Here is a 14073-nt window from a genome sequence, read left to right on the forward strand (position 1 = left end):
CCTAATTAGAAATATTGCTTTCTCGCTATTAATAAAAGCCACAGAACAATGAGTGTTTAGTACTTAACTACTAATTAGCCGAATCCCAATCCCGTGGTAAAACGAATTCCAAACGTTGGTTTCAAGTTTCTAGGTATAACTAAGGTGCAAATAACTTGAATCTTGTTTTGATGATACAGAAACAAAAATTACATAAGAACTTTGCATCGAGAAGTGCGTGCGTGACCAGTACTTTGATAGGTCGTTAATGATGATGAAAAAAAAGTTTGCTTACTTTGCTGGATTACTAAATATCTAGGAGGGTTTTGACCTCTAACACTCGAAGCAGCCTCTCGTACTAATTTACTTCACATCACACCGATTGGCTTTTCCAAGTGTTTGTAGGTCTTAAAAGTTGAGTTAATATTTTACAGCTTTTCTAGTAATACTCTTTCTTTGTTCCAGGCTCTTATAACAGCAGTTAACGAGACGAAGGAGGAGGACATCCGAGATGCTCTGAAGGTGCAGACGGAGCAGCAGCTGGCGCTGGTGCCGCGCGGCCCGAAACTCGTGAAGGACACCGTCGCTTACAACACCACTGTCACTACTGATGATACGGTATGCGGGTTCGATTTAGATTTTTTTGATTGACTTCAGTTTGATCAATTCATGCACATTATACATTTTGATATAAGGTAATGATACCGGCTAAATCAAGTAACGTTAGCACAAACGCGTGTCGTCGCAAATGTTTACTTTTTCATTAGATAGCTTCATTGGACATAAAACTAATGATACTGTACTGTCGGCCAACCCGTAGTTTAAACTGGTGGGCCCATAAGCGTGAAATTTTGCGCAGTACTTCCTTATAAAGTCTAATGCCACCTTTAGGGGTGGCGCTTCCAATCAATGAGTGCCACCCACTCTAGATGAGCATAAAGAAAAGATTTTTTGAAAATTCGTTCCCTAAGTGTGTAAAATAGAAGAAGACCTTTATTTGTGCAAAATATTCCTTTATTTTGCACATAGGGAAAGGATATCTTTTTGTTACTTTAATTATACTTTGTAAACGTGTGAATGAGAAAGTTATTTTATTTTTAGGAGGAGCTACGAGCCTTGCGGCCGGACGGTACGATTGTGACCGAAACGCGTCACACGAAGGAGCAAGAACAACTCTGTGACGAAGAACTGTCTAAAGACGAGGTGAGTATAATGAGATAATCAAAAGGGCAATTCCTTCAACTACCAATCTGCACTTGGCCAACGTGGTAGATTATGGCCAAACCTTTCTCATTCTGGGAGGATACTAGTGCAGCTCAGTAGTAAACCGGCGTGGGTTGATCATGATGATATATTTTGTAAACATAGACAATACATTGATTCAGGAGTGGGTACGAAAATAGTGCAATGGGTGGGTTTGAACGCTTGAACGTTTGAAACGCTTTTCAACCGTTGAGCTATTGAGGCTCAAATTATTGAATTTTTGTATTGTTATTGTATAATATCATTTTCTTTCACCAGGCGAAATCGTTAGCAAGTGACGCGAGTTTAGTACAGGAAACTGGTGGCACGGAGCGACGAAAAAGAGTTGATCTAGAAAAATCAACCGATCTCATGGCGGGCGGATTGCGAGTTGCAACACAAGTACATTCAAAGACTAGAACTGAGGAAGGTATGTACCTACAAACATAATATTAGGTATAATCAGTTTATATTACTAAAATAATAATATTTTTTCATGTAAGTAGGTAGGCATCTACGCACATACCTACTTTAGTTTATCCGAGAAAAAAAACAGAAGTTTTTATAATAAGACAAAACTTGTTTCAGTTGAAAAAGAGGACCAACCGAACATGGATGACGACTGGGAGAGTTTATCCGTGAGGATGCGTCGTCAGCGCCGTCTAAGACAAAGTGGTAAGTTTCGAAACTGAAGTTAGCTTAGCTACTCGACGCTAGATGGTGTAACTAGCAAAAGTGTAGGTTGATGAAGTACGCTTGCTACGTGATTTGACCATATTTCAATAGATGGCGCTAACAAAAATATTCAGGTCAGGAGTTAGCGTTTTCAATTTTATTTTTTTATGAAAAAGAATTATTTTGGAAAATAAAATTTTGAACCTCTTTTTATTTAAGAACACATTCATTCTTTTATCAGAGTACGGATACGAGAAATAAATGCGATGATAACAAAATATAAAGGATCATAGGATACCTTAAATAGGTACCTATTTGCTTTAGGTAGGTTCCTATACTAAATTCTATTAGGTATTTTTTAATCGATGTTAACTGCTGTCCTCGTTGTTATATAAATAGTAATTTTGCTGGGATAAAATCTTACCTTGACACAGCTAAAGACACATTAGATAAGTTAAACAAGCACTGAGCCGACATTCCTCATCTTAAGGTATTCATTGCATGATAATGACGTGGGCTTTTAAGTTAGGTGATTAAGTACAAGTATTTACTTTGGCTTATAGGCTAGTCGACCTTTCCGCATAGCTTTATTTGCCCTTAATTTATCAATTAATCAAGCTTCCCTGTTAAGTAAAAAATGTAAGGGCTCAGATCATCGGGTCTGAGGGTGGACTAAGTATTATCGTATTTTTTAAACTTTTCGGTTAGTTTGAGAGGAAAGTAGGAATATTATGAAGTCGTATTATAGTAAACATAACTTATATTCTACAAAATATTCCTAATCCTCCTTGTAACAAAATATTAAAAGCATAAGCTGCAACACATTGTACAACATTCGCGTTAATATTTTAAAATGTAAAGAAATAAATTCAATCGGGTTAGCTTTATTAATATTATCTAATCTTTTGTCTAGATTTAAAAGCTCAAAGGATAACAAATATAGAGTGGAATCCGATACCTGCCCACTAAAGCTAATACAGTATCCCCATAAACAGTAACTCGTCGAGAATATGCTCGCATAAATTAGATAATAATATTATTATTACGCATTTTGTAGTCGTTGTATTAGGTATATCAGGTGAACAAATATGGGCACGATTCAATATTGTGACGGTTAGAAAAAAGCTTTAGACAAAAAGAAAAATACGAATTATATTATTAAGTTGGAATTTCGCTTTACAGACGACTTGTACTTCATGTAGAAGCCCAAAAACTAGGGGTTTTAGCTATTATGTAAGGTATGTCACAATTTTCTTAATTTTTGATGCTAAACTGACCCTAAAGTTTTAAATATTTCCGAAAATACTGAAACAGATCTATCAATCTACATATATTTTAACTTTGAAGTCTACGTTCAAAATTTTGACTGTCTAGCGTGAATCGGCAAAGTGGTGGAGTTATTTACAAAAATTACCCTCTTTTTGAACCCCTTGGGTGTGAATTTCCCAAAATACTTTATTAGTGTGCGTTTGTACTCCTTCAAAATACACCCTCCGAATATTCCAAGGACCACAGCTTTTTTACATAATAATTAGCTTATGTCCGCGACTCTGCGTTGACTACACCAATTTCAAACCCATATCTTACCCGCTTAGGGACTAAATTTTCAAAAATCTTTTAGCGGATTTCTACGTCATAATACGTATCCAACCTGTAGTTTGAGCTGTGCGTTGATAGATCAGTCAACCAGTCAGTTAGTCAGTCAGTCAACTTTTCCTTTCAGGTAAAAGATAAATACTTGTAAAAGTTAGACCTGATATTCTATATTAAGAGTTCTAGGTCTAAAAATAATAAAAAAATACTGCTGCATTTAAACAGTTAATAAAATAAAGGGCCTTGTACACCTAGTAGAAAAATATGCATAATGTGACGGACACGCACGCTATTTTGCATTTACCATAATGGTTGTCTACTTAATGTGGCGTTACATATTTCGACCTTGTGGGACAATGCTGGGTTATGTACAAAGACAATAATGATTGATTAGTGTAGTTTTAACGTAGTTTTCTTATAAATAAGATAGCTATAGATTTGTAATAAATGGTAAAGTGCACCCTTAGGGAGAGCAAATTATTGTACCTACTGTGTATATAAATATTTACATCGAGGGCCTTCTTCAAAAAGGGTGTATATCTAAGCAAATAATAGGTAGTAAGCTATTTAAAAAAATCCGCCTATGAATATTTGTAGCACCAGAGGAACCGCTAAAGCGTTGCCGGCTTTTCAAGAATTTGACGAATGATGCACGGACGGTTGTTTCCAGGTTTCCATTTATAGAATAACAGTATAAAGTTACGAAATATCGACTTCCTGTCGTAATATCTCCGGAACTAGATTTATTTACAACGAAGTTGTTGAAAAAATCGATTGTCCACTCAAACTGGAAATAAGAACTAAGTCGAAAAAAATCTGGTTAACTTTTCTTCAGCAAATTTTCATCCAAGAGATAGTGTTAATCAAAGTTTTTCGTTTCTCTAGAAAATTGTCAGCAAGTTTAGTTTTGAAACAAGTTTTCCTAGTGTTCTAAAAGTTTATACGTGGTCAAACTGTGTCCGTCAACCACCGTATATGGTGTCGTTGAGCCTACGCGGAGGCTGAGGTCACTTAACATGCCCAATTAGCCAACTTTGTGGCAAAATACATCTTGGTTTGTGCGCTAGACGTGTTCAGTTTGTGCTCTGAGAAACGTTGAGAATTGTCTTAAATAAAGTTTAGAATCACTTTCTCTAAATATTCGGACAAATAGTGCTTATAAAAAGTTAACATAATAAAGTTTTTTTATCCTACTTTTTAAGTTAACAGTGATAGTATTAACTTCTGTAGAGCTTTTACCTAAGTGCATTAGAGGTAGGTACGTTTAAATGAGAAAAGCTATGTTTAAATGTAGGTACATATATGCTTGATAGATATTGTGTAACAATGTGGTGTAATAAATATGGTGAAGATAGTGTAATGTTTGTTAATTTTCAACATTTAGCAAATATGAATTTGGCACAGACATTCGATATAGCGAAAGTTTCTCAATGATTTTTGTGGCAATTTTATTTGTATGTACAAATATTCAAGAGGTTTAAGACCATGCTTGGTATGATCAGGGTCTCTATCATGGATTATATTGTAGTAGTTGATCCGAGCGGGGGGTACCCCTGGGGGGTAAAATTTTTGGAAATCTTGAAACATGTACTTTACCTATTTCCTCATTGTTATCCAGGAGCCTATATACAAATTTTCGTACATTGAACTTGAAAAATGACGGAATTTCATACAAACTTTTATCCCCTATTTAACATTCTTAGGGATGGAATTTCCAAAAATACTTTCTTAGTGAGCCCTTACATCATTTAAAAGGAACCCACTGTCATAATTTCTTTCTAACCACAGAGGCGGCGGCGGCGGTTTCATAGTGTTTGTTCAAGGTATTTCATATATGTATGGATTCGTTGATCATTATAGGTACCATAATAAAAACCTAGATTTATTTTTTCCTCGTATGTTAGTTTTTCATTAAGTAAATATATGTAACGAGTTATTTGTAGGTTAAATTCATACGGTACCCAGGTAATTGGTCTTATGCGTTCGTTTTCCTATGCACTTGGAAATACCGCTCAGATAAAAACATACATTGAATAAAATTACACTATATTAGCATTTTATCTCAGGTGCTTTAATAGTAGGTACCACTTATGTTATGCTTCTAAATTACAAAATAACGTTTGCTTTTATACATAGTGTTTTAATGATGTTTGTTTAAAAGAACCAACGAAAGTACAGTCTCAAAATTGTTCAGTGGTATTGATATTGTATTTGTACATTATGTTATATTATAACAATTATATTACAACAAAAACATACTTGAATAGAATACTAGAATTGAATTTTTTATGGATTAGTTTTAATAAATCCCGAGAAAACTTTTTGATTTATCTGGATAAAAAGTAGCTTAGGACACTCTCCAGGTCTTAACTATACTCTCATGCAAAAAAGCACGTCAATCTGTTGCTCCATTGCGACATTATTGAATGACAAACTAACAAACCAATAAACCAACAACATACATTTTTGCATTTGTAGTAAACACACAAAAATATTAGGCAAATACGGAAAAATGTACCTAAGTAGATGCGTTTTGAAACTTCTGCAGTGGGTTTGGTTTCTAGTACCGGTTAACTATTACATATCGCTATTAACGGAAATAAGTGGACATTAGATTGTGGACTTACCATAATTCAAGTCTTAATTACTTTTGCGTAATTAATTCGGTCGACGGCTCCGAAGATGCATGTTTTGGGTCAAACGTGTGTCGAAATGCCCCTAAATAACGATAATGTATTGCATAAAATAGGAAATTGATTTAAAAATAAAATTGATTCCATAATCTTATTACTGAACATTAATAGGTAATACTAATTAGTTTTTTATTAATTTAGTCATATGCGTCCCTACTCATACCTATCTCAGCAGGACATTTTGCTATAAGAGTTAAATATCAAGAACACTATTTACATTATATTTAGGAAGTAAGTAAACATTGAGGGCTACGTGAAATGAAAATAATTATTAACAGTAGGTAATTATTTCCTGAAGGGTCAGGGATATAAATAAAATAAATAATAATTATGTACGAACAGGTAACAGACAGGCACTTCGTCATAGTACAGACCCAGTAGTGACCTAGAAATTAATTCATACTCAGCCCATGAATTACCGCACTGTCTTGCGCGCAGGTTAAGTAAAATGTCTCGATTGTTTGCATCTCGCATTGACCTTCAGCCGGTTTGCCAAACTTATTGACTTATGATTACGCCATACCATGTGTGAAGATGCGAGGTGCGGCTTCACTCCACCGTGGAGCACCGCGCGTGCGCACGTCACTTTCGCTTAAATACTAACGTGCTGCTCCTTTTCAGAACTCGAAAAAGAATACGCGAAACGACCAATCAACTTTGACATTGAAGAGGAAACGCGGAAGAAGGAAACGTCCAAGTGGCTCGAGAATCATTTCGGCAGCGAATCTCGCTCTTCCCATGACTCCATAGCTGAAGAAATAGAACGGCACCCCAAACCAGGATATTACCCTAAGAAAGCCGATGACGAAGGATACTACGGCAAAACTTCCTCTTCAGTCCCACCTCCACCGGTCTACGGAGATAGAGTTCTTCGCAAAACAAAATCTTCGACACCGTCCGACGAGCGTCCTGTTGTATCGGGGAACAGAACAGGCGGCTATTTTAAAGGAGTGGCAGATTGGTCGCAGCGACGCGCCACCAAGCCGAGAATGCCTGAGCCACGAAGTTCGTCCCCATCGCCACCTGTTGTACGATCTCCGTATACCAGTAACGACCGGCTAAATGACTCCTCACCTAAACATGTATATAAACGAGACTCGCCCCAAGGGAGGTCATCGCCGATCGGTCGACGTAATCCGCCTTCGCGAGACGACTCCGCCTACGTTTCATCGTCGACTATGCACAGCCCGCCACGTGGATCCCCGTTTAGGCCACTAGAGACCGATAGATCATTCCGCGAGCCATCGGTCGAAGACGATTATCGACCACCGAAAGCTCCCGAAAGGAAACGCCATTCAAAGAAAATAATGTCCGAGGACCACCGATACGACAGTGGCTACAGAAGCTCATCACGGAATGATAATTCGGGCCGTTCGAGAGACAGTCGTGACGAGGGCGCCGTAGAGCCTCCCCCTGACTATTCCCCTCCCAGAGACCGTAGAGGGAGTGCAGATAGGGAACGGACACCGCCGCGCCGGCGTGACAGGGATGAGAGGAAGCAAAATCAAAAGACCCGCTTCGCTGATAACGGCAGGCGACCCTCACCCGTGCGGAAATCGGTCGGTTCGGCGATCGGCAACTCGATAAGGAAGCTAGTGGGGAAGATTCGCTCGGCGTCTTCGGAGCGGAAGAGTCGCTGGCGCAGCTCTCGCACGCCGTCGCCGGAGCACTCGTCGCGCACGTACAAGCAGTACGGCGGCGAGCTGGCGCCCCCCGCGCCCCCGCACCGCTACTACCTCGGCGAGGACCCTTTCGCGCCCAGCATCTATGGCCGTGAGCACAAGTACGAGGGCAGTCCGAGACGAACCGCTGCTGTCGACACGCGTGACCAGCGCGAAAGGTGAGAATATCTTAATCATTTGATAAACCCTTAATAAAGACCGCAACGTAAACGCAGACGATCGTAAAGTCTTACATGGACATAATAGCTTGCTACGACGTATTGTTAAACGAAACTATAAATTAGCTTTTTGTAAAATTTGTGTTAACGAGTATTCAATTTTTATTGTGCCCACCTGTTTATTATCCTTAGACCTTAAATAGAATGTTGTCCTACGGAGATACATGCCACCTCCTACACTGAGATATAGCATGCATAAAATTTAATTAATGCTCCTTGTTTTGATATTATCATAAAATTATAGGCCCAAAGATTTACTGCGGTTTTTATAATCATCTTTTTACGTCTTATTGAGTAGTTTATTTGCAAGTAAAACATAAGGAATGTACCTAATAATATTTTTACAATTTTTATTATTAAACATCAGAAACCAAGAATAAACGCCTTTGATCACGAACTACGAGCATACAATTCCATGGTCATAATTACCCGTAGCAATTAAAAGAATTGCAAGCGACATTAAATTTATTGAATAATTGAAATAAACCTGATAGATCAAGGTAGAGCACTGTACCTATTTTATAATAATTATTCAATTTATCTTTTATTTACGTACTACTACTACTTATTACTAGAAACCAATTAGTAATTAGTAGTACCTATATACTTAGAGTTGAAACTTAAAAGTCTCTATGTCTTACTGTTGACGAGTTGTATCCTCGATCCACATATCTTCTTCATCAACTTGGAATGAATGAATGGCAACAACCTGACAGTGGACGCTTACAGGCTGATGGAATGGAAACCTGACAGTAGTGTAACCTTTCAAGCAAAAACAATATATATAAATCAGTACCTACCTACCAGTTATGCAGTAATATTGCCAAAAATACTTGTTGAATCGATAACTTCCGTTTTTCAAAGTCTGTAAAAGCATAATAATACCTATTTCAATAACTCTATCACATAATATTATATACTACTATTAAAAATTATAAACTACTACTATTAGTTTTGAACAGTGAAGCAAGTGAAGCAATAAAGATAGAGCATCAGGTTTTTATGTTAGAAAAACTACAGTACTATATAGATCTAATTACCTTCGATCAATTTATTCTGAATAGTAAATAATTATAAAATTCCTTCGTAATAAATAGCTTTGTTAATTGACATCAGTCATTTTATACGTTTTACTAGTAACTTTATGAAGCACAGCGCCCTAGCAAAAACTTGGGTAATTTTAACGAAGTCAATTACGGCGCAAAAACAATATTACTTGGGTAATTTAGGTATATTTATAGTTTTTATGATTGTAATTCTACCTACACTTCAAGGCCATTTCTAAATAATTTTTTCCCGTCTCCCTGAGAACGTCAATGGTTTCAAATGAACCTTATCCAAGCGGTCTATGGCGCTCCAGGCGTTCTCAGGGAGATGCAGCAGGTTCCAATCCTGCCGGTTTGGCGCTTTTGATTTAAAAATTACTTAGGAATTTAGGAATATCTTACACGATTAAAGTATCGTGCACTTAAATGAAGGCTTTAGAACTGCTTAGTTGATGCAAGTGTAAATTAAAAATGTAAATCACTCCCGCCAGGTCCAGGTTTAATAATATTACAGTGTCAAATCTCATGAATATGTGAAAAACTATTTGGAAGTAATTCTTTTGTTGATACGGAAGATGAAATAAACATTGCGGCGACAAGTGTTTTACCTTGCGGTCGCATACTTGCTATTGTGGACTTAGTGTCCATTACAATTTGTAATTAGGTACTTACAATTATTAAAATGTAGTTTGTGAGAATAATAAACGATTTTATACACGAGTATAACTCACCTAGCATAATTTATATTTGCTTGTGTCCGGAAAGGGTACAGTTAAAGGAATAATTTTGTAGATAATTTCATAGATTAGACATAGTTTATTTATAGAAGATTTATGAAAATGAAAATATTTTCACTATGCATACCTTTGAATTAATAATTTAAAATTTAAATTAAAACTTAAAAAATATCAAATTAAAAACTGAAATAAATAAAATTAAATCTAAAATCTCATCGGGACCACAGCAGCTAGGCATTGTACCCAAAGATGCTGGCAGCATTTCACAGATTATGGACCGCATTAAAAATAAACAAGAAACCTAAATATGAACTTGTTTACTCTCTAAAACTATATTTTTCTAATTTGTCCAAAGAGGTCACCGAAATTACGAAATTAACTTTGTTATATAATCGAAAGTCGAAACTATGTAAAAACGCGTAGGACAAAGTACCTACAACGCATACTAAATCGTAGAATACTCGTAGAAGTTACGAAAAACTATTTTTTGTTATGTAAAATATTTTTTCTTTATATAATGACAAAATACAGATTTTGCACGCTTTCAAACCGTTTCCTATTTTAAAACTTTTGGCCGTCTTGCATGCTAATTAATCTGTTTTATTCTAAAACCGTGTATGGAAATTCAGTTTTACGGCCACTCCTTACTCTTTTATGAGAGAAAGTAAGAGTCCTTATTATGTTAAAGCGTATTAAATTCTGAGGAGAGACCAATGGGTCTCTCCCATTAATCATCATTCATCATCAATCCATCACCTAGAATACCTAGATGATGATGGATTGATGATGAATGATGGTGATCGTTTTGAAAGGTTTGTAGAAGCTAGATGTTGAAAAATAGTTTGCAGGTTTGGGAAACTTAAAACACTTAAAAGCTATCAGTTGGACGTTTCGAAGACCATTAAAATGAAAAAGAAAAGGAACAATTGTCTGCTAGATCAATCAAAACTACGATTGTACCGACTCGATACTCTCCAATACCTACATGTTGTCTTGCCATTTAATTCTGTTGCTGTCCATGGGCTTCGCCTAGTATGGATAAATAAGCAGTTTCTCGACAAAACAGCCCTTATTTAGCTTACAAACGTTGAGTCACGTATATTTGCCGGGTGCGACAGTCTTCAATATGAACTATTTGTTGGTAATGACGAAGTGTGACTCATTGAATGAAAATTCTTCCAACAGGTGTAGGTTTAGTTTAGGTGTAGTATGTAGTAGGTATGATATAAATTAGTTAAGAGAAGTATCATTGCGCATTGTAATTCATATAGTTTCCTGGTTGTTTTTGTCTTCTTGCTATGCCATTTATTTGATTGACTAGCAAAAAATTTGTCATTAGTTATACACTGACATTCAGAGACGAAGTAATTTCGCACACAAGAGATCTCAGCTAAATCGTACATAATTTGTCAATCAGTATATGATTCAGTCTAAATTATATCATGTATACGTATCTTAGCCTCAGGCATTAAAAGCAGGCTGATTTTGCTGGTATTTTAATTCGTGTAAACAAAGCGCGATCGTTAGACGTGTGGGTTGAGATTCCCCATTGAATCCAATTACGTTCTAAAACACAAGATTACATGTTTTTATGATACAAGGAGACACAATGGATGAACGTGGGCCGCCTTGTCTTACGATCACGATGTAGTGATAAATTCCTAACGATCTGTTTTTTTCCGTTACAGGGGCCAGTTCTCGAGCACTCTCGGTCGGCTCAGTCACTCTACAAGCCGGCTGAATCCCGGTGAAGCAGACGAAGATTACACCCGAAGCGCTCAGACCCTACCCCGAAAGCTACACGAACGGAAAGAGAAACCCACCGAAAAACCAAGCTCCAGTAAATACTGGCAGCGACTCACAAACAACAAACGGTCTACCAGTGCCATTAATATACCGAACAACGTATCAGCAGCGCCGGAGGGAAAGATAAACGGGTATCCGCCTGGCCCTGCAAAGCCAGCGCGGACCTACAAAGGTCTCAATAGGAGTAAGAGTTTTGCTATGGGAGCACCCGAACAGGAGACACATCCACGTTACGTTACTGGTATGAGCAGAAATTATTCCACGATGTACAAATCAAATCCACACCTCAGTAGGCTGGATGAGACTCCAGAACAGCTGAAAAGTCCAGGAATTGTGTCAATCATAAATCGAAGCCAGCGAGATTTAGCGGATGCTGTGTCACGCGAAACTGAGCGTCGACGGGATGGATTATTTGGTGCCCGTTACGGGAAAACTACGCCGATGACCAACGGTCACACAAATGGGTACAATAAATCTTACGATGAAACAGATAAGAAAAAGATATTCCTTAAAGGACTACGAGAGAGGGCACCAGAATTATATCAAACCTTACACGCGGACGACGAGTCTGACGGCAGCAGATTATCATCCCGATACAACACCCCGTCGCCGCATTATAAAGAACGGATATCGGAGGAACGCAAAATACCATTGTATAAAACTGAATCATTAAATAGAGAGTCGAGTCCCTTTGTCTCGCGTTTGGAGACGAGAATAAAATCACCAGTGAATCGGCGCGAAAGTAACAGCAGTGACAATTTTTCTGAAACATATCGGTATACCACGCGCTCAGGTGATCCTGAGAGACCTAGCGTAACAGATACCGTAGAAACTGTTAGTAAAAAAGTTATTCCATCTAGAGATGGGAGGTCTAAAGAAATAATCCAATCAAGGGAGGTGAATTCGGTGACAAAGAGTCGGGGCTACAACGAACCTATTGCAAGCACCAAGTACTATGAGAATGGCATTCGTAGTTCTCATGGCTATGAATCTAGAAATGGAACGGCGCCGCACTATCCCGAACGAAGGAGAAGTAATTACAAAGTGTCTGAAAAAGTAAGGGATTATTGAACACCGAGCGCGACTTGATTATTATAATTGCCATATTTTCATATAACATAATTAGTGTCACACAGACTGAAAAGTTGAAATTTAATCACATGTTAAGTTAGGTGGTCATTAACTGCATTCGTTAACATGTTATTTGTTAATTTAATGTTAGTTGCTTCATGTAAAAAGTCATATAGCTTTACTAATTTTATTTCGATATTTGTACCTAATAAGTGATCTAATTCCGTCCAGTAAAGAATTTTAAACGATTATACCTACCTACTTGTATTGTATTGAAAACTTTTGATGTATGATTCTTTTTTTTATAATAATTTTGATAACATTGGAAATATTAAAATTAAGAATTTTAATAATATTGTACCCGTAAAAATAAATAATGTTTTAATACACAATGTTGTTACTGTTTTATTTTTTCATAACTTTTGGATTTTATGTACATATAGGAGCTACAATACTAAAAAGTACAATGATTTCATATCTAAATAAATAAACGTTACTCAATATTGAAATAACCTTGATTAATTACATTGTTTTAGATTTTCATACCGAAACAATAACAGCTCAACACAAAATGTCAATTCAGCCTGGCGACTCTTTGTTCAAGTGTTTTAAACTGAAATTAATTGTAGTGATCATTCAAGTTTAGTTCAAATTGAGCAAAATAATTAAAAATGTATTTCTATGTCATAATTTACAGTCTATGTGTGAAATGTGAATGTATAGCCACTTCTGATAAAAAAGATTACTAACTAGGTAATCCTTCGACGTATGTCTTAGAAGGTCCTGCTCATTGTTCTGTCATTTTACAGCATTTTTTAACAGTTTAGAAGTTTTATATTATGGAAGTCATTATATTATTATTGTCGGATAACAGTCATGTATCTGACCTGCAAAACAAATAAATATGGGTATCTCATTTTCGTACTGTAATCAGGAGTTGTTGATAACAATTTAGGACCATCCACGGCTCTCTTACGCACCTAAGGAAGTTACTAATTAATTCCCTGTCTCGAAGAAGGGACGGGACCAGAGACCATTTACAAATAATAAATTGTCCCTGCCAGGAATCGAACCCGGCGCCCTCCAATTATACTATGCCTACTACTGCGTCAGGAAGTCAGGCATATGAAACAGCTCAGAAAGGAATAACATAGATACATACTTTCTTCTGTGAGACTATTTAGGTACTACGAGTAGGTATATTATCTTAGTTTATGCCCACGACTATTTTACCCCCGTAGGATTTGAATTCTCAAAAATCCTTTCTTATCAGATATCTACACTCTACGTCCTATCTGCAGTCAATTAATCACATCATTGCATATCGATCT

General features: G+C 36.9%; 1 protein-coding gene across 5 annotated transcripts in view; it reads left to right on the forward strand.

Moving 5' to 3' along the window:
* The window catches only part of LOC123872588, a 111433-nt gene extending 98311 nt beyond the window's left edge, over window positions 1-13122 (forward strand). For all 5 annotated transcript variants that reach the window (XM_045916951.1, XM_045916946.1, XM_045916947.1 and 2 more), the window contains exons 7-12: window positions 445-597; window positions 1081-1182; window positions 1501-1651; window positions 1810-1896; window positions 6804-8022; window positions 11554-13122. In XM_045916951.1, coding sequence (XP_045772907.1) covers window positions 445-597; window positions 1081-1182; window positions 1501-1651; window positions 1810-1896; window positions 6804-8022; window positions 11554-12742 — 2901 coding nt within the window. In that variant the 3' untranslated portion in view covers window positions 12743-13122. The remainder of the gene's footprint in view (window positions 1-444; window positions 598-1080; window positions 1183-1500; window positions 1652-1809; window positions 1897-6803; window positions 8023-11553) is intronic.
* The last annotated feature ends 951 nt before the right edge of the window (window positions 13123-14073 follow it).

Source organism: Maniola jurtina, chromosome 15 (assembly GCF_905333055.1).
Source record: "Maniola jurtina chromosome 15, ilManJurt1.1, whole genome shotgun sequence".
Lineage (NCBI taxonomy): Eukaryota > Metazoa > Arthropoda > Insecta > Lepidoptera > Nymphalidae > Maniola > Maniola jurtina.